The sequence below is a fragment of the Podarcis bocagei genome (assembly GCF_964188305.1).
Source record: "Podarcis bocagei genome assembly, chromosome: 1".
Classification (NCBI taxonomy): domain Eukaryota; kingdom Metazoa; phylum Chordata; class Lepidosauria; order Squamata; family Lacertidae; genus Podarcis; species Podarcis bocagei.
This window is the reverse complement of record NC_138125.1, coordinates 45,117,346-45,144,910: the sequence shown is the minus strand read 5'-3', so window position 1 is coordinate 45,144,910 and position 27,565 is coordinate 45,117,346. Positions and strand designations below refer to the sequence as shown.

General features: G+C 44.4%; 1 protein-coding gene across 4 annotated transcripts in view; it reads left to right on the top strand.

The window, feature by feature from the left end:
• LTK (leukocyte receptor tyrosine kinase) overlaps positions 1-26,687 on the top strand; it is a 131,225-nt gene extending 104,538 nt beyond the window's left edge. For all 4 annotated transcript variants that reach the window (XM_081207918.1, XM_081207917.1, XM_081207916.1 and 1 more), the window contains 13 exons: positions 395-493; positions 2,426-2,578; positions 3,784-3,894; positions 5,935-6,121; positions 7,827-7,917; positions 9,316-9,380; positions 14,543-14,672; positions 15,012-15,109; positions 18,033-18,125; positions 19,668-19,769; positions 20,436-20,570; positions 21,195-21,285; positions 22,160-26,687. In XM_081207918.1, coding sequence (XP_081064044.1) covers positions 395-493; positions 2,426-2,578; positions 3,784-3,894; positions 5,935-6,121; positions 7,827-7,917; positions 9,316-9,380; positions 14,543-14,672; positions 15,012-15,109; positions 18,033-18,125; positions 19,668-19,769; positions 20,436-20,570; positions 21,195-21,285; positions 22,160-22,912 — 2,108 coding nt within the window. In that variant the 3' untranslated portion in view covers positions 22,913-26,687. The remainder of the gene's footprint in view (positions 1-394; positions 494-2,425; positions 2,579-3,783; positions 3,895-5,934; positions 6,122-7,826; positions 7,918-9,315; positions 9,381-14,542; positions 14,673-15,011; positions 15,110-18,032; positions 18,126-19,667; positions 19,770-20,435; positions 20,571-21,194; positions 21,286-22,159) is intronic.
• Positions 26,688-27,565: the final 878 nt, after the last annotated feature.

Genomic DNA, 27,565 nt, shown 5'->3' with positions numbered 1-27,565 from the left:
CGGTACACGTAGAGCAGTATCCTTTCCATTTCTGACAAGCAGGCAAGTGTGGTGTTCTGGATTGTGTACAAATGAAAACCCTCACCATGGAAACGGGGGGGGGGGGTATTGCAATAAATTTGGTAATCATTTGTAACTCTCTACCTTTGCCCTAGAAGCAATGATTTGGGGGGTTAGAATGGGAGTATAGCACGATATTGAGTGAAGTGCTGAACAACAGTGATGTACCTGTTTCCTGGTTGCAGAACTGCAGATTGCAGAACTGCCGTGCCTCAGCAGCACTAAAAGGCCTTGTGTGGAAAGCATCAGTAACATGTCAGTACTAAAACAGTATTGGTATAAACTCACAACCTGCCAATCCTTCCATTTGCACATGTGGTTTTTCTTTGCCTAGGTGGCCACGCCTCTGAAGCTGATGACATCACAGCTGATGGACGGCATGGTGTTTCCTTTGTGAATCCAGCTGGGGAAGTCTTCCTGGGTCCCTTGGCAGGTGAGATGCAATCCACTTCTTTTAGCACCCTCCCACCCGTTGTTGTGTGCTCTTTCGCAATTCTCTTGTTTCTGCAGTGTACATTCCTCGTCCACATACCCAATTAGTATCTCTTGTTTTAGGGCGCAGAAGACTTTTTTAAGGAGGCTTAGTTTGGTCAGAATGGAGTATACACTTTCATAGTTACCATTAAATATGTTACTTTTGATAAATGAGCCACCATAGCTGCTAGAAGGCTGTGAGAATTTATGTCCCGGTCTTTTTAGAATCATCTAAGGGGGACACTGTGGTCTATGCCACTGAACCTCTTGGGCTTGCCGATCAGAAGGTCGGCAGTTCAAATCCCCACGATGGAGTGAGCTCCTGTTGCTTTGTCCCAGCTTTTGCCAACCTAGCAGTTTGAAAGCACGCCAGTGCAAGTAGATAAATAGGTATCGCTGTGGCGAGAAGGTAAACAGCATTTCCGTGCGCTCTGGTTTCCATCATGGTGTTCCGTTGCTCCAGAAGCAGTTTAGTCATGCTGGCCACATGACCCGGAAAGCTGTCTGTGGACAAACATCGGCTCCCTCGGCCTGAAAGCCAGATGAGCGCTAAACCCCATAGTTGCCTTTGACTGGACTTAACCATCTAGGGGTCCTTTATTTGGATCTAGGAGTCTTGGTTGACCACAAACTTGACATGAGCCAACAGTGTGACGCGGCAGCTAAAAAAGCCAATGCAATTCTGGGCTGCATCAATAGGAGTATAGCATCTAGATCAAGGGAAGTAATAGTGCCACTGTATTCTGCTCTGGTCAGACCACACCTGGAGTACTGTGTCCAGTTCTGGGCACCACAATTCAAGAAGGACACTGACAAACTGGAACGTGTCCAGAGGAGGGCAACCAAAATGGTCAAAGGCCTGGAAACGATGCCTTATGAGGAACGGCTAAGGGAGCTGGGCATGTTTAGCCTGGAGAAGAGGAGGTTAAGGGGTGATATGATAGCCATGTTCAAATATATAAAAGGATGTCACATAGAGGAGGGAGAAAGGTTGTTTTCTGCTGCTCCAGAGAAGCGGACACGGAGCAATGGATCCAAACTACAAGAAAGAAGATTCCACCTAAACATTAGGAAGAACTTCCTGACAGTAAGAGCTGTTCGACAGTGGAATTTGCTGCCAAGGAGTGTGGTGGAGTCTCCTACTTTGGAGGTCTTTAAGCAGAGGCTTGACAACCATATGTCAGGAGTGCTCTGATGGTGTTTCCTGCTTGGCAGGGGGTTGGACTCGATGGCCCTTGTGGTCTCTTCCAACTCTATGATTCTATGATTCTATGATTCTATGATCTTTACCCATGCACTATCCAGATCCAAAGGGGCATATTAGTTGCCAGATGTGAAATATATTGACATTATTTTTAGCTCTCCTACCCCACAAGGTATATGGGAAGCGGGTGGCGCTGTGGGCACAGAGCCTAGGGATTGCTGATCAGCAGGTCGGCTGTTTGAATCCCTGCGGCGGGGTGAGCTCCCGTTGTTCGGGCCCTGCTCCTGCCCACCTAGCAGTTTGAAAACAAGTCAAAGTGCAAGTAGATAAATAGGTACCGCTCCAGCAGGAAGATAAACGGTGTTTCCATGTGCTGCTCTGGTTTGCCAGAAGCAGCTTAGTCATGCTGACCACATGACCCGGAAGCTGTACACTGGCTCCCTCGGCCAATAAACGAGATGAGCGCCGCAACCCTAGAGTTGTCCGCGACTGAACCTAATGGTCAGGGGTCCCTTTACCTTACCCCACTAGGTAGGAGGTACAGAATAGATAAGGGGGTATAACAAGGAAGTTCTCAAAAGTCACTATCTGCCCTTTCTTGGGGAATGACAGCTTCATCATCTAGTCTGAGATGTGAGCTTAGGAAAAACCTAAACTCTAGTGTGTATCCATTTCCTTCTCATTTAGTTATGGAGAGTCATGGCGAGGTGGAGATTGATATCTACGTGAATTGCAGCCACTGCCAGTCAGGTATCTGCAAGCTGGCTCCTGACGCCCACCTGCCCATCTGTATTTGTGCAGTCGGGGCAATCTTGGCCAGTGACAATGTATCATGCACAGGTAAAACGTGGAACATCCTCCCAATATATATACAAATAATCCTTTCTTTGCTTTTTCCTAGCCTTATACCATGAACCAGGGGAAGGGACATAGCTCAGTGGTAGGACTGGGAGCGAGCCCTGTCTGAAATCCTAGACAGCCACAGCCATTCATTGTAGACAATACTGAGGTAGATTTTCTAGGGAAGCGGGTGGTGCTGTGGTCTAAACCACTGAGCCTCTTGGGCTTGCTGATAAGAAGTTCAGCAGTTTGAATTCCTGCGATGGAGTGAGCTCCTGTTGCTCTGTCCCAGCTTCTGCCAACCTAGCAGTTTGAAACCACACCAGTGCAAGTAGATAAATAGGTACCGCTGCTGCAGGAAGGTAAATGGCATTTCCGTGCACTCTGGCTTCCATCACGGTGTTCTGTTGCACCAGAAGCAGTTTAGTCATGCTGGTCACATGACCCGGAAAGCTTTCTGTGGACAAATGCTGGCTCCCTCGGCCTGAAAACGAGTTGAGCGCCACACAGCCTCAACTGGTTGCCTTTGACTGGACTTAACCTAGATTGTTTTCTGAAGTGCATCTTATAATTTGGGGTACATTATTTCCATAAAGACTCCCTTCTTGTGCATGGTTAGCAATCATATGGACTTAAAAATGATGCAGCCATTTAATTTTGTTTCATTACCATGTTTGTTTCATGGTGATTTATCACTGTTGATTGCTATTAGATTTTGCTAGGATATCTATTGGTCACCAATGTGCCCATCCTGTCATAACTACCTCTGTGGGATAGGTATACCAATGGCTGTTTATCAGAATATCTAAATGAAACCCATCACGTTCAAAGGCTCTAGACCTCTGGTAACAAGTCTCGGGGATGGCCATCTCCATTTTGCTCTGCTAATGGCAGACCTGGAGAACCTATAACCCTCCATGACTATATTCTCTTCTTCTCTTCTCCAATGCCCATCAGTCCCAGCCAGCAGGATCAGCAGTCAGGGATGATCAGAATTGTAGTCCAGCAACATCTACCTAGCTGCACATTCTCCAGCCCTAATTTATGAGATCCACAGGGTCCTGTGATTGACCACAGTTAGAAAACAGAGCACTGGAGTAGATGGGACTCTTGGTCTAATGTGGTTGACAGTTCTCTTTGCCATAAACATTGCATAGGAGCTGTGGGCGTATGATGATGTAGAATTATAGTTTTGTTTTGACCAGTTCTCCGTGAGCCTATCCCAGAAGGACAACTGCCTCTCTCACTCCTCCTGGCTGTGATTGCTGTGACTGTGGTGCTTGGAATGGCTCTCACTTGCGGCAGCCTGTCGTTTGGTAAGAAGCATCAATTATACTTCTTTTGGTGAATTTGCTCACCTTGGCCATTCACATTTCTGACCTTTTCCTACCCTTTATCCTGTGAAGGCTGCCGAGTGTTTGGAAGTCAATGTAAAAAGGTGGACTCCTCAGCATCACACAGAACCTAAGCATTATTGGACTCTTTAATAAAAATAGTCGCAATAGTAGTCATAAATATATTGTGTACTTATAAAAATGCAACACACTTTCCAGATAAATGCATAAACAGTCCCTATACACAGGGTCACGTTCTAAAACTCAAGGTACAAAAGGGGAAGAAGAAGGAGAGAACAGGATGTAGAACATGTACAACTTTCACCTCCATTGCTAGCCTATTGGTTAGTTGAGCACTGCAATGTTTTCATCACCCTGGGGGAAAAGGGGAAAGTGGGGTGCCACAGGGTTCTGTCCTGGGCCCGTTGTTGTGCAATGTCTTTATAAATGACTTGGTTGAAGGAATTGAGGGGCTGCTCATCAAATGCGCAGGTGACACCAAACTGGGAAGGGCAGCTAATGCTGTAGAAGACAGAATCAGAATTCAAAATGACCTTAACAGATTGGAGAACTGGACCCAAGCTAACAAAATGAATTTCAATAGGGTCAAATGTAAGGTTCTCCACTTAGGCAGGAAGAACCAGGTGCACAAATATAGGATGGGGGACACCTGGCTTACTAGCAGAACATGTGAAAAGGATCTAGGGGTCTTGGTGGACCACAAGCTTAACATGAGTCAACAGTGTGAGGTTGTGGAGGTTTAGCTGTGATTCCTGCATTGCAGGAGGTTGAACTAGATGGCCCTTGGGTCCCTTCCAACTCTATGATTTCAAGTGAATGAGGTCAACCTGTCATTGCTGCCTCTGGGGAGCAAGCCACTTACAAAGATGTGGGAATAGGTTCAAAGTATGGCATGTTTTAGCAGCAAGGGTCAACACTGCTGGGACAATAAATCCCATCTCTTACTTGACAGGTGTGGTATACAGAAAAGATGAACTAGAAAATCTTTGTTATAAATCTGCACTGTTTGATCAAGCTTTTTTAAAAAAGGCTTGTCTCAGTAAAATATTCCTGACAATGTTTTGACCCAAGGACCCTTTTCTAAAGTGAAAATAATTCAGCAAGTTGTGTTTGCATTTACATTCAAAGCCCTAGCCCACCTTTCAGGTCTAGCTAAATGTTTTGTGGGAGCTGTATAATTAGATCTCCTGACCAAATTTCTTACACAAAATACCTGTGTATATGGCCGGGGGGGGGGGGGGCTGATCAGAGCTTTGTATGCATATGTGTCACATTGTTGCAATCCAAATTACCTCTCAGATCTGTTATTAGCCCACAAGCAGCACATAATCAGTGTGTTTTGATGTTTCTGAATTCACCTTTGAAAAAGGGTCACAAGTTGCCTTTCTCATCAGGGATTTTACAGAAGCATAAAGACCAGTGTTTTTGAGATTGATTGAACAGTGTAGCTTTTCTATTTTGTCATTTTTATGTTCTGCAAATTCACAGGTGGCTGAATTTTTTTGCAACAGAACCTCACAGTGACAAATATTTCAGGAACTAAAGTTATTTCTGCTTGAAACATTTTTGCTTAGGCAAGCCTATCCATGCATCTAGAAGTTTCATGTATTTTATCTCTTTTTGGCTTCTTTTTAGTCATTTTTGAGTGCTTTCAGATCCCTGTGTTTAATTATTTTTATTGAGAATTTTAATATTACTGTAATGTTTTGTTTTATATTTTTGTAATCTGCTTAGAGGTTTTCTGGTGGCTTTCTACCAGGAATGTTTGGAAAATACTTTATAGATTGACCTCTGGGGCATTGATAACCTAGACAGGCTTGCTTATCTATGATTCAACAAAAATGATCACAATAAATGAGCAAATCCTGCCTAAAAAAACCAGGGTTTAAATAGTCTAAAGAACGTCCAGGTGAAACATTGGAAAGTTATTATGGGCATTACTTTGCTCTTTCCAGAGGTTGGTTATTTCAGTCTTTAATCTCTGTGAACTTTTCTCTTCAGTTTACCACCATAAGAAGAAGCAGCTTGAAGGGGCCAGGGCTCGTCTCCAAAGCCCAGAATATAATCTGAGCAAAATCCGCACTTCCACTATCATGACGGATTACAACCCCAACTACAGCTTTGCAGGAAAGGCAGCCAGTCTCAGCGAACTCAAGGAGATCCCACGGAAGAACATTTCCCTTCTCCGGTAATGCAGCGCATTCTTGCTAACGTAGGAAGAAGAATCCTAGCAGAGGTTGGGGTGTTATTTTAATGCAGTGGTACCTCTGGTTACGTACTTAATTTGTTCTGGAGGTCTGTTCCTAATCTGAAACTGTTCTTAACCTGAAACACCACTTTAGCTAATGGGGCCTCCCGCTGCCGCCGCGTGATTTCTGTTCTCATCCTGAAGCAAAGTTCTTAACCCGAGGTATTATTTCTGGGTTAGTGGAGTCTGTATCCTGAAGCATATGTAACCCGAAGCATAAGTAACCCAAGGTACCACAGTACTAGTGGCTCTGATGTCAACAGGCTAACCAGCAGGCTTAGGATGTTACCCTAATCCTGTACCAAATGCTTTGATTATACAAATAGACCTGCACAGCACTCAGTTATACCTGAAATGAAGACCATTTCTATCCACTAAGTTAGTGCAGAATGTGTTGCACACATTGCTTAAGGTTTCTTTGCATACTTTAGATTTGGATATCCTTCCCCACCTCTCCGGGTGTCAGGCTGAAACAGAAAATGTTCAAAGGAATGAAACAGTCTTTGCATGACACTGCAAGGATAGCAGACTCCAGACAATCCTCTCTATTTTAAGGAGTGAATTTCATAAACAGGATGCCACCACCAAGAAGGCTCTCTCTCTTCAGTTGCCACCTGCCTCATATTTGATGGCAGGGCTTTGGTTGAGATGATGATCTCATCACCAGATGATCTCATCACCAGAGCAGGCTGGTGTGCAACGGTCCTCTCTCCATTTACCATTTGCCTCACTTTTGATGAGGGAGCTCATGGAGGAACTTCAGCTGCTGATCTCAGAGCATGGGCAGGTTGGGGTGGAGGAGGCATGAGTTCTTCAGATGCATGAGCAGAGGCAGAGAAATGGGAACATAGGCAGGAACTGGAATTTGGAATCATGGAGTGGTAGAGGATCATTTAGTCCAAATCCCTGAAATGCAGGAAACTTTTGCCTACCATGGGGTTCAAACCCAAGACCCTTTGATTAAGAGTCTCATGCTCTACCAACTGTTGTTTCAGGTTATGCCCAAATCTCATCTCATTTCTGACTAGAAACCTCAATGGGATTTAAGTAGTCTATTAATGCAGGATTGTTGTTGTTTAGCAGCAACAGTACCCTGTTTTTTCTTGGCAGCAATCTTGCTCTTTTTTGAATTGCAAAGCCACAGGGTTCCAATGGAAAGTAACAAGATTTGATTATGGCTTCCCAGTTTTATTTCCTACAAATGTGTCCCATCTTGATATTTTGAAAGGCTGGCTTTGTAAGATAATGGCTTTAAGTACGTTCTTTGGAGAGCCCAAACTGACTTTTTAAAAATCTCATGTAAAGTGGTTTCTGAGATGCTTGCCTAATAGCATTTAATACCTGGTGGCCACTACCTTGAGGAATTTGTCAAACAAATACACACACACACACACACACACACACACACACACACACCAGGGCTGCTTGGATACTTGACTGATACTCAGTGCTTAAGTTGTATATTTGTAAACAAACATCCCAAAACAGAGTAAGATTTGAGCACTCTCTCCTCACAAGGAAAGTTACCCTGTAGCAGACAGCACTGGATCTTCCTTCTTTTGGGAATACAGCAGTGTTTGCTTAACACACCCATGGGTTGTGCACGAGGTAATGTATGTTTTATCCCCCCCCCCCCCGCTTTCAGGGCACTTGGACACGGGGCATTTGGTGAAGTTTACAAAGGAACAGTGGTCGGAATCACCGGGGATCCCAGCCCACTACAAGTGGCTATCAAGGTCAGTGTGCACATTAATAAGCAGAAATAAGATTTTTGTTTGCTATTGTATTCCTTCGTGAGATCCTTATCCCACTTTTCTGCCACAGTGGTAGCAAATATGACTTACAGATCAATTAAAAACAATATAAAATACCGGTAAGTCATTGAAAAAGAAACCCAGACTTAGTGTCGCAAAATAACTGTAGAAAGCATAAAGAAGCAAATTTATGTTGATGCCACCACAGAAAAGTTCCTCTCTCTGTAGAAGTGATTCAGCTAATGTCTAAAAGTGGTGGAGGGAGCACTAGGACAAGGGCCTCCAATTAAGATAATAATTGATTGATGTGTTTGGATTATTGTTTGAAGCATGGGTCTTCAAAAATGTGATCACACCTGCTTGTGAAATCAATTCGGAAGAGGAACAGCCTTCTCAAGCAAGTCCACCTCAAATTAGGCCTTGCAACTCACCTTTGCCCTCCCTGCCAGTACTCCTACTTCCCTGACGTAAAAGCATACCTTGGTGAAGAGGGAAGGGTTATCAGGCTGAGGAGGGCTCCAAAGAGCAAGCCTTTTCTCTGGCAGCAAATGATATCAAGAACCACCTTTGCTACTGAGGATTGTGAAACTTGACTACAAGTGGCACGCTTTCCAGCAGGAAATAACGTACTATACATTTACTGCTGTGCAGGATTTTTTTTCTCCATGGGGCTTAGTGGAGGGTAGAGAGGAGGAAGGGCTGGCAGAGTGACCTGTGGGGGCTGGCAGAAGGAAGGGGGCTGGGTTGGGAGCTATCCTGCCACCAGTCCCTCCATTTCCTTGCAGTGGGAAACTGGCAGGGGAGTTGTCTAGATTCATCTGGGTTTTGTGAGTAGTGCTCGCAAAGAAAGTGAGTTCACCCCTGAAATACAGAACTAACAGAAGAAATGGAGCAAAATCGTATTTTCTTTCATCCATTTTTTATAATACAGAGACAGATTGTAGCCAGCCTTTGTGTGGGTGAGCATAAAAATTCTCCCAAAACCCACTTGAATATAAATATTCCACCCTTATTCCCCTCCTCCTTCCCTCACCATTATTCCTGTTCAGAAACTCCACAGAATAGTTCCCTAAAATTCACACTATTGTGAATCAGAATATACTTTGTTATAGATAATGAGGCTTAAGTATCAGATGCGTGCAAAGGGCATCTAAGTTATAATACTGTGTTTTAAGATTTGTTTTCAGAGTTGTTAGATTTTTTTATTGTATTTTAATTGTGTTAGGTTCCTTGGGGGTGTTTGCAGGATAAAACACAGGACAAAATGAAGACAAGAAATGCTCTGATTAACGACTTAAGCTCTTCCAGCTCCTCGTTTTCTCCTGCCAGTAATTTATTTTCTTTGTAATGGGTTCAGCTTTTTCTTCTCCTTCTCAATAGACGTTGCCAGAAATCTGTTCTGAACAGGACGAGATGGATTTCCTAATGGAAGCACTGATAATCAGGTGTGTTTAAAAAAATTCTGCCTTGAAGTTAACAAAAACATAGCTAGAAAATAAAATACGTCTCAGGAGACTCTATTATCGGCTTGCTTTGTTTTCAGCAGCAGAAACCTTTAAAAGGCGCATATCGTGCTGAATGTTTAATTATTATTATTTTTTACATTTATGAGGCATTTTTGCCCATGAGGCGATTTGCAGTATAATACCACATATAAAAACAGTTAAAACAATTGCATATATATTAAAAAATGATAAATATAAAAACAGTTTAAAACAACAGCACTTACATAAAATCAATTGAGGGCCAAGATACATAGATAGTGAACCAGGATAAATATTTTAGAAGGGTTGCTGAAATTGAGTTTCCCAGTTCTCTGTTTCCTCCCCGCCCACGGAACCGGGAATAATGCACATTGCAAATGATTGTGGACCTTGAAGAAGGGTCCTGATGAATTTCTAAGCTCACGCTGCTCAGATTGCTCCTGCTGAGAAAGCGTTGTGTAAAAACCATTGCTGTTCAGTTTCACATGCCTCCAATTCATCAATAACATTCAGTGGCTGAATGTGCTCTGTAGCATCAGTCTTCCGCATATGGAGCAATAGGAAGATGAAGGTGGGCCAGTCTTCCTGGTATGCCGTCCTCACAGCTCAGTGACCGTAGCACAGTGATGGAACGCATGATGTTTTGCCTAAAGACGATCTCAGGTTCAGTCCCATTGAAATGGATCAGGTGTAAGATGGCAGGAAAATCCTGTCTCTGCCGGAGGCCCTGGATAATTGTTCCCCCCTCAAGAGTTGAGTATACTATACTTGACTGACAAATAGCCTGACTCTGTTTATGGCAGCATTGTATATTCTGCACAAATAGATATCTAGCCTATCCCTCAAAAACCCATGTCTTAAAAACAAGCTTAATTATTCCATATAGAATTTCTAAAATAACTTTTGGTATAATGAATGTTCTTTGATACCCTTTTTGAGACTCACAAGTGTGTCTAATGTCCCACCCTAGTGGCATGCCTATCTCTGAGCTTCTAATGGATGTAAAAAAACCCAACCTGATAGACTGTATGTGCTCAAAGAACCTAGCAGCATACAAATAATATTTGTATTGTATTTGGCAGTTCAGGATTAAAGGTTTGGCTTATTCTTGGAATTAGCCTTCTTGCCTAGGGTTCTTTGGTTGCCTTACAAAAAGTTAAAATTACAATAAAACAAATGAAAATGAAAATGTTGTTAAACAAGAACATTGAAGCACCATAATACAAAAGAGGAAGCAGCACTAAAGCACCATAGAGGAAAATAACAGGGTCCTTTCTTGGAGCCAAAATTACATTGAGGTATGAAGCAAAGTCATTATTTCACCAGGAAAGAATTTCTAAACCCATACCACAGAAATTATTGCTGGATGTGGAACAACAACTTGCTAAAATTACTGAAAACACAGAGACCGTCAGGCTCACTAGAGCATAAGCAACACATACGGAGTGGGGATTGATCAAGGAGGCAGATTTAGACAGGACCAGAAAAATGCAAGGCAGACAGGCAAAGGAGCCAGGCAAACCAGCAGGATTGGACAGGATTCGCAGGCGACAGAGGCCTAGGAACTGACTGGCATTGCATTCCCCCCAATCTTTACCTCAGAGTAAGCACCAGTGAACAGAGTAGGATTTAATTCTGAGTAAACATGCTTGGGATTGCAGTGTAGAAACAGGAACAACAAAAGAAGACAGGAAGGTTAGGAGTATACCAAGGTTCAGCTAAGAAGTTCTAAACCATGGGTAGGCAAACTAAGGCCTGGGGGCCAGATCCAGCCCAATCACCTTCTAAATCTGGCCTACGGACGGTCTGGGAATCAGCGTGTTTTTACATGTGTAGAATGTGTCCTTTTATTTAAAATGCATCGCTGGGTAATTTGTGGGGCATAGGAATTCGTTCATTCCCCCCCCAAACATATAGTCCAGCCCCCCACAAGGTCTGAGGGACAGTGGACCAGCCCCCTGCTGAAAAACTTTGCTGACTCCTGTTCTAAACACAAGCTGTTGAGTCGCTAATCTGTCAGCAGCTTCTTTTTTCAGGAGACATGGGATAGTGGGCCACAAGACAGAGGAAAACGAATCCCAGTTATCTTACTCACATGCAGGGAGATCACATGAAGGAGCAGTGGGACCTCAGCACATGTGCCACTCACACCCCCATTGGCCTTGCCCCCTTAATATCTGTGTTTGGCATGGGTGCCTGTCTGGGAGTTGCTGAATGTGCATGGGTGCTCTTCACAACATTGTCCATGCATTGCCACAGGGTAATGCCAGTGCTTTTTGCTGCGGGACGCAGGGGGACGCATACTCCTTAACATTTTGTGAATCTTAACAGGAGAAGAAACAAAAAAAATTAAAAAAATATTAGTTTCTTCTCTTGCATGGTGAATCGTCAGTTCCGTTGCTACCCCCAATGGCGGCCTCATTTCCTGTCACATTGTTTCCCGAGTCTCAGACGGAAGCAAGCGTTTAATGTGTGAAGTAGGAGTTGGAATCTAGCACGGTGATTGGTCAGTTTCATTGTTACCACCTCCGATGGCGGCTTCATTTCCTTTCCCGGTGATATTCTTGAGTCAAAATGAGAGTACCCCCTAAACATTTTTTTTTGGGGGGGGAGTACTGGGTAATGCATTACCAATGTAGTTCCCTTCAGGTGTTGCTGGACTGCAACTCCCATCAACCCTCACCACTGGCCATACTGGCTGGGGGGGGGTGATGGGCCTTGGAGTTTGGCAACATCTAGAGTGCCCCAGATGGGCAACCCCTGCAGTACAGGGCTCACTTTAGAGCTTATGTAGGAACTTGTCTTTCCCATGGCATGAGGTGTTTGTGTTTTAGGTGAGCCCAAAGATGGGCCTGAGGTGATTCTTCCTGATAGATATTCCCGAAGTTTGTTCCCCTTGACTACAGCTTGTTTTGTTCCACTTGACTAGAAGAGAGAGACACACCTTAGTCAATAGCCTTGCAGGTTTTTACACATCCCGAGTGCCAAGTGAGTGTGAGGGATTGCGTTATTTATGGCTAGGCGGATCAACCGTAATTGCTCTGTTTGGAATAAAAACTCTCCTGGAGGCAGTTGAGGGAGGGTGCCTCTGACCCACCCACCGCACCCTCCAGCTCCAACAAGCCACAAGGATCAAACAGATGCCAACTGTCTGCCTCTCTCACAAACTGACACATTGAGTGACAAGGCTGGGCAAAGGAGAGCTCATGCATTTTGTTTGTGTGGGTTTTTTAAAAAAAAAAAAAATCTGCCTGGAGATAATTTCACATTTGTTTGATTTGTTAGCTGCTCCCACTCATGGGGAAACCATAAGTTCACATCTCACCCCGCCTTACCTCTTAAGGAAGTTTTGCTGTGAGTGCTTGTCTTGGGGGTGCCAGAAAAACACAGATGGTATTGAAAGAAATTTCATTTTATTGCTTGAATAACATAATGCATTCCTCTAAGACAGAGGTAGTGTTAACCTTTTTGGCAGAGATACCACAAGTCAAGTTCAAAACAGGATTGTGGCAATCTATTCCCTGGTTCAAGACCTTGCCCTCTCCCTTCCTCGGGTACCTCCTCATAATAATAATAATAATAATAATAATAATAATAATAATAATAATAATAATAATAATAATTTATACCCTGCCCATTTGGTTGGGTTTCCCCAGCCATTCTGGGCAGCTTCCAACAAAAGATTAAAAATACATTAAAACATCAGTCATTAAAAACTTCCCTAAACATCTCTCACTGCCCTCTGGTGTGTTTCTTTCTTACCTCATCCTCTTAATTCTCCCTGCAGACATCACTGATTTCTGACAGGAGCTGATTTATAGAAAGAAGCCCAGTGCTCAGATTATGGAAGAAAACGTAGCAGAGGCTTCCAAGACAATCTGTTTATTGAGTGTGCATTCTGCAGGGAGGTTATATCACATCATGTCAATCGATTGTCATCCCATGCCTTCCCCTTAATTTCCCATCACTTTCCTTACTGCAAGCAAGCAAGCAAACAAACAACCCAAGTTTTTGGAAGCAGGCTTGTTGCACAAGAGCCCCAAATCAATTTTAATTGCATAACCTGAATTTGCCAGCGTGCGGCTGAATCACAATGCTCTGGAAGCTGCCAGAGGGTCTGGGGAAGGGTCATAGCTTAGTGGTAGAACACCTGTTTTGCATGCTGAAGGTCAAGGGCTCCAATCCCCAGCATCGCCAGGTAGCGCCAGGAATATTTCCTGCCTGCAAACCTGGAATGTCACTGCTGTCTACTGAGTGAGATGGACTAATGTGTGTTTTCAAGCTGCATGTACATTTCTAACAGGGAACACTCAAATATAGAGGCAGTAAGTTTTAAAGCAGTTCAGTTAACTCGCAACTCCAATTAATTTATTTCTTGTGCTATATTTATGCTTAATCGTGCCTGCTGAGCGTAAGCAATTCCCTCAAACTTCCTTCTATTTATTCTTTAATGGCTTTGATCAGCAACTGGCAACCTATAGGCCAAACCCTGCTCTTGATTGATAGCAACGGGTATCCGTACAGGGAGGTCTGTGGAAACAGCATTGGCCCTTAAGATTTGCCAGCAGACTGCTTTGGACAGTAGCACTGGCCCACTGCCCTCCCCCATCCCTTTCTCGAAGTAGCTCTCCAGTAGAACTAGTGGCTTAAGGCCTTAGTTCCATTAAAGGAGATCCCTCGTATACATACCTGGGATAAAGAAGGTCCCAGGTTCTAAGCCCCACATCTCCTGCCTGAAATCTTGGCGGACTGTTGCTGGTTGGTGTTGACCACCCTTCCGTATGTTTTGGACTACAACTCCCATCATCCCTGACCCTTGGCCATGCTGGCTGGGGCTCATGGGAGTTGTAGGCCAAAACACCAGGAGAAGGCAGGCTGGTGTAGAGATCACTGATCTAGAAAAATCAACTGTCTGGCTCAGTGCAAGGTAGCTTCCTATATAACCTGTGGGTTGCAGCAACTCAGGTCTAAGATCCAAAAACTTCCTAGAGTTGTGAGACTGATAACATTCAGTTTACCAGAGTTTAGGAAGGTATTAAGTGAAGGATCTTAGCGACTGCCTAACACTGAAATCATTTCCCCCCCTCCTCTCTTCCATGCTTCCATGGTGGCTGATGGTTCAGCAAGTTCAATCACCAGAATATTGTGCAGTGCATTGGGGTGAGCCTGCAGACCTTGCCTCGCTTCATCCTCTTGGAGCTTATGACTGGTGGAGATATGAAGAGCTTCCTTCGGCAGAACCGGCCTCGGGTGGTGAGTAAACCATCGCTTCTCCCCTTGCCCTGCTCTGGAGATCTTGCTGGTGATGCCCAGCTCCAGCCACCCAGTGACTATTTCCAGGTCACGAGGGAGCATGAATGAAACAGTTGTTCACTACAGACTTCCTGGAGTTCATTCTGTTAGGAAGTAGAGATGTGTTGGAGGATAAGCTTCATCATGTGAGTGGACCAAAGCCTTGTTGTGTAACTGACATGAAGCAGAAACATTCAGTGTAAAAAACTACACTCAGACTGGTGCCTTCCAGACTCCCATGTCTCACACTCCATGTCTCACCCATATTGAATCTTTGTTTTCCCTCTCTCTCATGGGCAGAATCAGCCATCCACTTTGGCAATGCAAGACCTTCTGAATATAGCCAGGGACATTGCTTGTGGTTGCAAGTATCTGGAGGAGAACCACTTCATCCATAGGTAAGAGAGGCTTACCTGTATAATGATTCCCCATGTGCTGTATTTCTTGGCTTGTTTTCCAAAGAGTCATAGATGTGTTATTCAGAGGGAAGCCAGTGTGGTGTAGTGGTTAAGGCTGTCAGACTAGGGAGTAACCCACCCACGTCCTCATACTAGGGAGACTAGGGGTTCAAATCCCCACTCGGCTATGAAACCCACTCACTGCCTCTCAGTCTACCCTACCTCACATGGTTGATGTGTGGAATAAATGAGAAAGGAGAAGAACCATGTACACCACCTTGAACTTGTGGCTCTTTGGAGAAAAGGGTGGGGAATAAATTCAATAAACAATAATAAAATAGGCTTAACAGCTCCAAAGGCAAATTGGAGTTGTGCCATCCGAAACAGAAACTTTGTTTTTCGAATTTGACATTGATTTTGACGCAATGACATAGTGTGGTCTTTGAGATAATACCTTAAAACAGGTTGAAACTCATTCCATACCAAGTAGAAAAAGGAATGAATTCCTGAAAACCATGTAGACAGAGGCAGAGATGGTTACAGAGCATAGCTGTCAACTTTTCCCTTTTCTTGCGAGGAATCCTATTCAGAATAAGGGATTTTCCCTTTTAAAAAAAGGAAAAAGTTTGCAGCTATGTCACAGAGGCTGACACCAGGCAAGCCTCATTTTGCATAGTTCCATCCAGCTCATTATCAGCATCTTTATCAAATGGTTAATTCCCCCTAAGTGCATCGTTAGCAACCTAGATCATTCCATGCTGATGAGCTACAGCTGCTAGTTATGGTTATGTCATGAGATAGTCCTGTTCATTCCACTGAAGGATCAGGTGTTAGCCGTGGGTATGTCTCACTTCCTTGTGAAAACAAAGGAAATTGTGCGAATTTGCATGTCGTTAAACAATGGAACCACCTTTTATTTTCAAAGACAAAACGTATAACAGGCGAGTGGGATTTCTACTGAAGTTCAGTGGGAAACAGATAAATGTATAAAGTTTCCTTTATACTTCTGAAAACTTTTTAAAGGTGAACCACATCTCAGTGATAAAGTATACTTTTACGTATGCTGGAAGTCACAGGTTCAACCCTTTTCATCTCCATTTAAAAGGTTCAGGTGGTAGTTGGTAAGAAAAGATCCCTGCCAGAGACCAGGAAGAGCCACAGCCAGTCAGAGTAAACAGTTCTGGGCTAGGAATAACAGTGGTCTGACTCAGTATAAGCCATCTGCTTACGTTGGTATCAAACGTTCATCTTGAGAAGCCTTCTTCCTGTACTAGCGGTGTATCTTATCTTTGCCCACTAGATGGCAGTGTTGCAACATATGTTCCTGGTTTCCTTTTATCCTTGAAATTACATGGGTAGGCAAACTAAGGCCCGGAGGCCGGATCTGGACCAATCGCCTTCTAAATCCAGCCCACGGGTGATCCAGGAATCAGTGTGTTTTTACATGAGTAGAATGCATTTTATTTAAAATGCATCTCTGGGTTATTTGTGGGGCATAGGAATTCGTTCATTCCCCCCCCCAAAAAAAATAGTCTGGCCCCCCCACAAGGTCTGGGGGACAGTGGACCGGCCCCCTGCTGAAAAAGTTTGCTGACCCCTGGTTTAGAGTTTGTAGACATTTGTAGATGTGAATATGTAGGCCTATCTATAACAAGCTTTGCCCATAAATGAAGTATAGGAGACTATTGCTGTATTAAAACAGTATAAGTAGCACTCCTGTATTTAGAGATGCCAACTTCAGTAGCTTAAAAAAAAAGGATAGATAACTGTGGTGATCACACAGGGTCCCCGGACGTTTCACCGTCTATTGGTCCCTGTGCCACCACTTTATTTCTCGCTGCCACCACCCAGGCCCTACCTGGTAAAATACTGAGTCCAGTCAGGGTTAGATTGGAACATAAACTTCTGTTTATTTATTGCAGTTTAACAAGCATGTGGTTTCATAAACAGTCTCAGTCAATTACAATCATGGGGTGCCTATCCAGCCTATAACTTCCGCTACCTGCTCTCACTCACTAAACCATCTCTCAGATATTTACTTGTCTTCCTAGCTCCTAACTGTTCCTGACTCAGTTTATTTCGCTACACTAACTCAACCTACCCACAGATTCTATCCCAATTCACTCCCATTCCAACCAACCACCCAACTCCCAACGAACTCCCCCTCTTCACCCCTCCCAGAGCTGGTTTTATAGTCCCTCTGACTCCAACCTCCTGGGTTCTGATTCGGTAACCTGTTTAACTATTTCATCTCCAGCACTCTCATATGTTAACGTCACAATAACGAGTGTGATAAAAGAGATGCCCTTACTAGACTGTAGTGTGTGAAGAGGCCTATGCTGATTTAACTGTGGGTGGGGAAGGAGTATCCCGATTCAGTCCAGGAAACCCTCCTCTCCTAACAAATCTGTCATAAACCAGAACTAGCCTTAGGGTGAAGTGGCAAAACACCCACTTCAAATGGCAGATCTCAGAGGTTTCCCTGCTTACAAGCTCCATCTCTGCGTCTGCCATTAAAAAAAAATAAGAGAGTTGCTCAGTTTCTTGTTCCATTTTTCTTCAAGTGGGAAAAGGCGTAAGAGAAGAGGGAGTGCTTGGAGAGATAAGTGACCCTTTTTGATCAGCAACCAGAAGTCCCACCAGTCATGGTCCTCCTGCAGCTTTCTAAAAGCTTTTATTTGGGGGTTAATTTCAAATGGATCAAGACTCGCTCCCTTGCCCCTGTCATTCAAGTAGTAGTCATTCATGGTAAATGAATGGCATTTGAATAAGAAAATGTAAACAACTTGCCAGCAGTACAGGAGGGCCTGTCCTTGCAGAAGTGAGTGCTTTGTGTAATGGCTTCCTTAAGTGTGTATTTATGGTGCCCACTTGAACTTCAAAATCCCCGGCTTCCACCTCATGCTTGTGTGTCCTTTCACAGGGATATCGCTGCAAGAAACTGCCTTCTGACCTGCACTGGGCCAGGGCGAGTAGCTAAAATTGGCGACTTCGGAATGGCCCGGGATATCTACAGGTAAGATATAAAAGCAATAGGGGGGCAGGGAAGCCAAACCTACCACATCCCTTCAGTGCCATGTACAGTGGTACCTCGGGTTAAGAACTTAATTCATTCTGGAGATCTGTTCTTAACCTGAAACTGTTTTTAATCTGAGGTACCACTTTAGCTAATGGGCCTCCTGCTGCCGCTGCGCCGCCAGAGCACAATTTCTGTTCTCATTCTGAAGTAAAGTTCTTAACCCGAGGTACTATTTCTGGGTTAGCAGAGTCTGTAACCTGAAGCATCTGTAACCCGAGGTACCACTGTATGCATGTCTGACATCAAGCATGGTCCGTATGTTTCTGAATACTACCTGCTGGAAACTGCAGGACGAGAGCCATTCGCCAGGCCCAGCAGAGCTGTTCTTGTGTTCTTAACTGCAACCACGTGCAGTTTTCTTGTTCTTTTTCTCAACACGTCTTGCCTAACCCACAACTGTCATGGCAGTGCTTGAAGCAACCCTCCTCCTGTAGCTTGATCTCAGACACACTTCATTGTAGGAGAAAGAGCAACAATATGTCCCCGAGTGACAGAAGGCAAAAAAAAGCAGGCAAGGCTGTAGCTCAGGGGGTAGAGCATCGGCCTTGCATGTAGAAGTTCTGAGGTTCAAGCCTCGGTGTCCCCAGGTAGGGCTGTGAAACACTCCCTGCCTGAAATCCCACTGCCAGTCAGTGCAGGCAATACTGAGATTGACCAATGGGTCTGACTCGGTATAAAGCAGCGATCGCCCTGTGTTCTATGCAGTTAGAAGAAATGTGTGTTCCTGCCTTTCCAAAGAAACTCAAATTTGTTTGTGTTAACTGCATTTCCTGTGTATACGCTGGAATGTGGGGAAGACCAGGCCTAATAATAATAATAATAATAATAATAATAATAATAATAATAATAATAATTTATACCCCGCCCATCTGGCTGGGCTTCCCCAGCCACTCTGGGCGGCTTCCAACAACATATTAAAATACCGTAATGCATCAAACATTAAAAGCTTCCCTAAAGAGGGCTGCCTTCAGATGTCTTCTAAAAGTCTGGTAGTTGTTCTTCTCTTTGACATCTGGTGGGAGGGCGTTCCACAGGGCGGGTGCCACTACCGAGAAGGCCCTCTGCCTGGTTCCCTGTAGCTTGGCTTCTGGCAGTGAGGGAACTGCTAGAAGGCCCTCGGCGCTGGGCCTCAGTGTCCAGGTTGAACGATGGGGGTGGAGACGCAACTTCAGGTATACTGGGCCGAGGCCGTTTAGGGCTTTAAAGGTCAACACCAGCACTTTGAATTGTGCTCGGAAACGTACTGGGAGCCAATGTAGGTCTTTCAAGACCGGTGTTATGTGGTCTCGGCGGCTGCCCCCCGTCACGTCTAGCTGCCGCATTCTGGATTAGTTGTAGTTTCCAGGTCACCTTCAAAGGTAGCCCCACGTAGAGTGCATTGCAGTAGTCCAAGCGAGAGATAACCGGAGCATTTCTTACTCAGCTACTTCTGTGGGCTTTAATTTCCCCTTCCCCATCTCTTTTTCTTTGGCCTGCCAGGGCAAGCTACTACCGCAAAGGAGGGAGAGCCATGCTCCCAGTCAAGTGGATGCCTCCAGAGGCTTTCCTGGAAGGAATATTCACCTCCAAGACTGACACCTGGTAAGAAATGCCTTTGCATTGCCACTGATTTTGGGGAAACAAACCACAAGCCCAGGCTCAGACATCAGGCTAAGCCTAGGCTTAGCTTCTGACAATAGCAGGAACAGGGGAGGAGTAAAAGCACTGAGATTTCACCTTGCATACTAGCATGCTGTTCATTCATCTTTAATCCACACTGAAGCTTAAATGAGGTTTCAAGTGATGTGTGAATGAGGCCTCTATTGAGTTAGGTAGACCAGTGGTCTTTGGAGAAGATGCTTGCTATGCATTTTGAAATTGATCCTATGAATTCACAACGAGGCCAGTGTTATTTGGAAGTGCTGGGCTGTTGCTGCGGAAACAGTATTTAACTAGTTGCCTTTGCATAAACTCTGGCTTGGGAGAAGTGTGGATGAGCAGTTCAGCAGCAATAGGCTTGCAGTGATTGATCTGAGGACTGAGAAGCAGGGAGGGTTTTTAGTGTGGGACCACCAGGCAGATAGTACCCCACCCTAAGAAGGTCCTGCCAGCACATTTCTGATTCTCCAATCTCCTTTGAGAGGAAGGCTAAGATCTGACCAGCCAAGGCAGAGGCCACAGAAGCAAAGGAAAGGGCAGCATTGTGCCATGTGCTTATTAAGGTGCTGGCTGGAGGATAATGGATGGCATTCACTGGTTCTCTGCTAGGTCCTTTGGAGTTCTGCTTTGGGAGATCTTCTCCCTGGGCTATATGCCTTACCCTTGCAAAACCAACCAGGAAGTGCTGGAGTTTGTCACCAGTGGGGGAAGAATGGATCCACCCAAGAACTGCCCAGGGCCGGTGTGAGTATGCCTTCATTTTTACAAAATAAGGCCAGTGAGAACGGTCTGCTCCAGGACTGGGGAGCCTTTTTCCTGGAACAAAAATATCCAGCACTTGCAGACCTGATTTTTAAAGCCCAAGGGATGCCTTTGAAAGGGCTGGTTGGATCAGCTGCCTGCCTGTCCAACCCACATCCCAAGGTTCTCTCCCCAACCTCTTTCTCCTTCTGCCACCACCTGCCTCTCTCTGACTTCTTCAGAGGGTACCAGGAAGAGAAAACAAGGAACATTCCTCACTGTATTTGCTGTGAAAGTTAATTGCATCTCTTAAATAAGTTTTTTTTAAAAAAAATAATAATAATGGTCTATTATATTATATGGTCTTGTTGTCAGATGTTTTTCCACCAGCTGGGAACTTGCCCATTGTAGGACAGAGTCCACCACCCCCCGCCCCCCTCCATTTCTGGCTTTTTGCAGATGGGTCACCTCAAAGACAGAGAACTACTTGTGACCTGAATCATTAATCCTGAAGGGCCCACAAAAGTCAAGTCATGGTTTTGAAGTGCAAAAGGGAATGAACAACTAGGTAATTTTTACCCTCTTCATCTTCCTGCTGTTGGTTTTGTTTTGCCATTCTTCTCCAAGTTACCGGATCATGACGCAGTGTTGGCAGCATAGTCCCGAGTACCGACCCAACTTCTCCACCATTCTGGAAAGGATCAAGTACTGCACACAGGTCAGGATTATTCTCGTGAAATTCCATGGTGCTGGTGGGTATCCAGAGTACTTTCTATAACCTTTCAGGTCTCCCCTGCCTGCCCACCCATCCCCTGAACAGATGGAAACGCCTTATACTGGATCAGTCTGTTGTTCCCTCAGGCCCACTGAGCTCCACCTGTGAGTAATAATAGGCCCCTTCCTACTGCAGCCCCTACTGAACATTCAGGGACCTTTCAGAGCAGCATTCAGTGCCACAAGTGGCTGCAGCCAAAAGGGAAGGATCACTTCTCTCCACCACTGAGGAAGCAGCAGGCAACAAAGGGGTCAACCACCCACACTACCATTTCTCTAGTCTCTGGCTTTTCCAGATTTAATATACAGCTCCATGGGCAGAGCATCTTCCTTGCAAGCAGGTGGTACCATAAGGTTCAATCCCCACATCTCTAAGTAGGACTGGGAGGCACGCTGGACAGCTCCTGCTAGTCAGTGTACTAGGTTGACAGAGTGTTGCTGTCCCGAGTGCCTGATGGTTCTATCCAACATGGTGCTATGTGATCACCCCACTGCAAAAACAAAACAAAACAAACCCAGTGCAAGGATTTCTGCTTGTGTAACAATATGTTCTCCCTCTTTCTTCCATGTGCTTCCCAAATCTGTTCTAGGAGTTTCCCCAACCTTCTGGGGCAGATTTGGGGAGGGAGTAGGGCATGCACAGCAGGAGGAGAGTGCGGAAGTTTCATTGCAGAAGCAAAAATTGTTGCACTCACAGGACATGAATCCCACCCTCTGTATCTGTTGGTAATGTCTAGTTTGGTCTGTAAGCATGTTAGCGTCTGTATCGGTCAAAGTGATAGTATTTAGGAAGTTCAATATCCTTGCTTGTCTTTTAGGACCCTGATGTGATCAATACAGAGCTGCCCATTGAATGCAGCCCAACACCAGAGGATGAAGGAAGCACTATGTTGCATCCAAACAGTTCCACAGGGAAGGTTCCTTTGCTGGGGAATTCTCCCCTTACCCCGCAGATGAACTTCATAACATTGGAAGACCATGATTCAGGGAACAAGTATGGGCAGTGTCCACAGGAGCTGCTGGTGGAGAACCTTGGAAACTGGATAGCCAGAGGAGCTGGCACGCCTTCCTCCAGTGATTCCAGCAATGGGACGCAGATGCAGAAACTGGAGTCTGCCAGCCAGCCAGCGTACAAGCTGAAGAATAAAACCAAAAATCTTTGGAACCCAACTTACGGATCCTGGGTCCTGGAGGGCGTCTGCCAACCCAGCTCCAAACTCAACACAACGCAAGAGCGAGAAGATTCGGGGTTTGATGGGAACTGCAGTTCCTCCCCTAGTTCTCGGGCATCACCTTCATGTCCGAGCCAGAACCACTCTCCTCACATCGATATTGGAGGGATTGAACTGGTGAAGCTGCAGAATTTCCCATGTGGCAATGTGAACTACGCTTACGATGATCTCTGCTGCGAAACAGGCAGGTCTTTGCCTCTGGCAGTGGAGCCAACCACAGTTTTGAGGAGTGCCAGCCTGCACAGAGACGGCAAGCTTTCCTTTAAGCCAGAAAAAACCTCAAGAGAGAGAGACTCTGGTCTCTCCTTATCTGATGACCTGAGTGTTACGCCTGTATAACATGGAACACTTTTGCAAAGAGTTGGGCCTCCACCCTGGGGCCGTGTCTGCAAGAACAATCAAAAATGTTCTCCACCCCCTACCCCCAGTCTTCCTCCCTCCCTGTTCTAGGAACAGATGAATTAATGTTGTCTTGCTCTGGCCTCCAGCACATGCCCAATGAGTACTTGAGGCTGGTTGGCTCCAACCTACTGGTGTCAATGGTGGTGGCTGCAGGATGCAATGAAGCGACTGTTGCAATGAATGGTTCAGGGTCCAGTGGTCCATGGAGGTGTTCACATTCACCCAATCACCTCCCTGAAAAATGGTCTCTTCCCTCATATGAACTAGGTAGGTTCATATGGCAGAACCGTGAGCAACCTATGTAGGGCGGTGGTCTGCAAAATGTGGTTTCCAGCTGACTCACCACTCACAACCAAGCAGGAAATAAAACCAGCTGGGTTTGCCTTGGACTCAGTAGCTGAAAACATGTAGTAAGAATAACAAAGACAGAGAGGAGTCTACGCAAGGAAACAGAGCCAAAGTTAAGAAGGGAGCAGATCACAATTGCATTCTTCGGGAAGAGCATTAGAAACTGAGAAAACTAAAGAAACAAGTGGTGGTGACCATATTTTTTTCATTACTGAAAGAAGTTGCTTTGCACCACAGAAACTAACTAGTTCGGTTATTGATGCCTGACCTGTGGAGTCTCAGGAGTTAGCCTGCTTTGTCTGCAATGAACTGGACATTTCCTTTTAATGGACTTCGTTTACGCAGAACTCTGCTCAACGGTAGTAATTCACTCTCCCGTAGGAATACTTTTTTGTAAGCTGGAAATTTAGGGTACGATTTTTATAGATGTATATAATATTCAAAGTTCTTCTATGGTGAAATGTGACAAAGGCTGTTAACTTGAAGTAAGGCCAACAAGAAGTATTTTAATTCTGAAGGGGAATCCTAACTTAATAGGTAAAATGCTGGTGTTTGTTTGGGTCATATATACAAAATAGATTCTAGAGGTAGGTATATAGACTCAGCATTGGTGAGGTAAACTGAGGAGAGGTGAGTTGGAAACCATGTTGGTCTACTGCAGGATATAATGAGAGCTGCTGAATTAGAAAGGCCCAATATTGCACAAGTTAATTCAGGGACACATAACCCCTTTTACACAAGAAATCATCCAACATAAGTGTCATTCAGAGCTCTCATTGGCTTCAGAGTGTCGTGAGTGCTTGTGCATCTCACACATTTGAAATGCAGGTAGTGTTTTGCCCAGTGTAAAATATCCTTCAGAGAGAGATGTTTGAGACATGTCCAGGGAACTACGTCCTCTGAAAGGAAGTCGCCCATGTTCTCTCATTGACTTAATCTATACTACCTTTAGGTCTTTCATAGAAAGCAGCTCACCCAAAACATGTACACAAAACTGGCCACAGAATGCATGAGAAGACCAGTTTTCAGTGCATGTGCTCAATTTCTGCTGCGACAGATGACTAGGCCAACTGGCAGGGAAGTGGGAAAGTAGAGAGCTGAAAAAGTTTTCCATGTCACACCAGCAAAATAATAATGATAATGATAATAATAAGTTGTTTGGTACAGGCTTTTTCTGTAGATAAAAATAGTCTTATCATTCACTTGTTTATTTAGTGTCAGCAGGTGGTATATAGAATGATCGCTTTCTTCAATCCTTTTCTGCTACCTGTTCCAAACATCATTTAGTATAGACCATTTGAAAAATGAACTTGTATTGAAAGAAATCACATTCATGAAGAAAATATGCATTTCCACACTATAATTACCAAATGAAAACTGTGTACAGCAGAGCTTTCCAAACTTCATGTTGGTGACACACCTTTTTAGACATGCATCAATTTGTAATCATGACACAGTAATTCAGTTTTACTAACAAACAGGAGGTTAAACTAACTGCTTTACAGCCCCTGGAGGAGCACAGGGAGCATTTGTGTGACACACCTACACACTGCAACTAGCAGTTTAGAAAGCTCTAGGAGATGGGAAGTCATTAATAACTTCTCAAGTACAGGTCACAGAAAGACAAAATGCTTGCTACTACACAATGCCTTTTCTCCTGACCTTAACCTAACCTGCAGCAAAAAGCCATGACATTTCTGCAAATCAGCCCAGGGAACCTGGTCCACCAAAGGGCCCCTAATTGCCTTGTCTGTTATCCTGCTTATCAGAACTGACTGTGTGCCTCTTTGACCTTTTCCCTCACAGAAATAGCATCCCTGTTAATCCAAACTCTGTGAACATTTTGTTTATAATTTTAAGCACACTTAGAGGAAACAAGGGCCACTGAAATCAATAGGACTGAACTTCAGAACTTTTAGTCTCTTATTACGATGTAATAGTTTTTCAGACCAAGGGGCGGGGGAACAGCTTTGCTGTACCTATTTTGTGCGAAGCTTTCCAAAACTACAAAAGGCAGATTCTTCATGTTTGGCTCAGCTTTTTTTTCCTTGGGTGGTTCTCAAACATTGCATTATGCTAAGGTCGTTTCACCTATTTACTTCCTTATAATTTGATAGGTAATATAAATCATATGTATATTTGCATGCCATTTTAATCATAGATGTCATGATCTTGCACCATCCTCGTTGACACGAATGGGCACATTTCCATGGGACTCTTAGAATTGAATCAGACCCAAATACATCCGTCAGCAAAAAAGATTTCAGCCGTATGACAGCAGGTGGCACCGTGTGATTGAGTGAGCGAGAAAACAAATTGATGGTACAAAAGTAGAGAGCACTCTCAAAGCCTAGCTCTACAGTTGTTTTCTCCTTAGTTTAACTCAATTATTTTCCAAGAATTCCTTTAGTACTGTTCTTTTGGGAAAATAGCTCACGTGGTTTCCATGTTCTATCTGTGTGATACAAGTATATAGACTTTGTATTGGCACCGTTTGCTAGAGGAGGGACTTTATAACGAAGATACCAACAACAAAATGAATTAAAATTGTTAGTGCCTCCCCAGGTAAAGGTAAAGGGACCCCTGACCATTAGGTCTAGTCATGGCCGACTCTGAGGTTGCGGCGCTGATCTTGCTTTAATGGCCGAGGGAGCCGGCGTACAGCTTCTGGGTCATGTGGCCAGCATGACTGAGCCGCTTCTGGCGAGAGCAGTGCACGGAAACGCAGTTTACCTTCTCGCCGGAGCGGTACCCATTTATCCACTTGCACTTTGACTTGCTTTCGAACTGCTAGGTTGGCAGGAGCAGGGACCGAGCAACGGGAGCTCACCCCGTCAAACTGCCGACCTTCTGATTGGCAAGTCCTAGGCTCTGTGGTTTAACCCACGGCGCCACCCGCGTCCCCAACCCAACCCCTAAATGCAATTCATGTGAGGTATGCCTGGTTGCATCTTGATTCATCCCAAGCAGGTCACTTCCTTTTCTACTAATTTCCCCTCGACTTGTGCTATTCTCTCTCTCTGTTCTGCCTCTTGCTAGGCTGAAAAACCCAGATTTCCTTTAAATTGGGCAGTGATCGATCCTATTTCCTCCTTTGCCTTTTCCACACTGGCACAAACAATCCAAACAGAGTTTTCTACGATGGCGCTAAGAGAGCTTTGACACTCTTCACGCTTTTATACTTACACAAATTGCTTTTGATCTGCAATTACCTCAAAGAATGGCAGCACACACAGCTTGCCATCTTGCCCTTTGGGGGTCACTGTAAATATGTAAACCACATGCCTGCTTCTATGCAATTTAAAATCAGATAAAAGCGTATACTTCTATATTTGCAACACATAAATAAAGACATCCTAACACAGCTGTTTGGTCTTCTGTTGTCCACTGCTCACTGGTTAGAAGGAAAATAGAACATCTCTGTTAAATAACAGTCAGCTAGTTTGTGCCCCTCATTGGGGAAAAATAGGTAATACAGAGCTTTTTTGGTTAAAAGAGAGAGAGAGAGAGAGATCCCAGTATTAATGTTCTAATGCAAGTGCTGTGTATGCCAGCTCAAAATGGCTGTCACACGCAGCAAAAAATAGAAGCGATGATCATACCAGCACAAAAAAGCACTGGTTCTCTATATAACCCAGACTGGAACATCAGTGGCACTGTCCACTGAGTTTTAAGATGTGCAATAGCTTTGTTTGTCTGAACAAAAGAGATGAAAATGATCCTAGAGAAGCATTACTTGTCACCTCTAGCAAACAGGCTTTGAGTGTTCTTGAAACAAATTGGACTCTATACACACAGAGCAGCAATTCTGCTTTCAAAGCACCTTCCGCTCCCCACACTATAATAAATAAATAAATAATCCCCACACTATAATAATTTTCAATCATATCACAATGGTTTAAATAGTGGTACCAATTCTACAGGAACAGGGTGACATTTTTTTATTCGCTTCTGAAGGAGTCCTGAAGCTACCTGAGGTGAGAAATACCATATAAGCAGTTAACATGCACCTTCCAGCTTACCTCTCAAAAACGTCTTCAAATGAAGGAAAGTTCTTTGTCTCTGGCCTCATCTGGATAGCAACGTTACAAACACCTATTTTATTATTTAAGAAAAGGGTTCCTTTGCTCTTCCACCATTAAACATTCCCACAGCACTGACAGATGATGCCCTCACTCCCACCCAAAAGTGTGATTCCTTTTCGAAACCTTATTAGCTAACACACAATTCCCCGCACTCTTT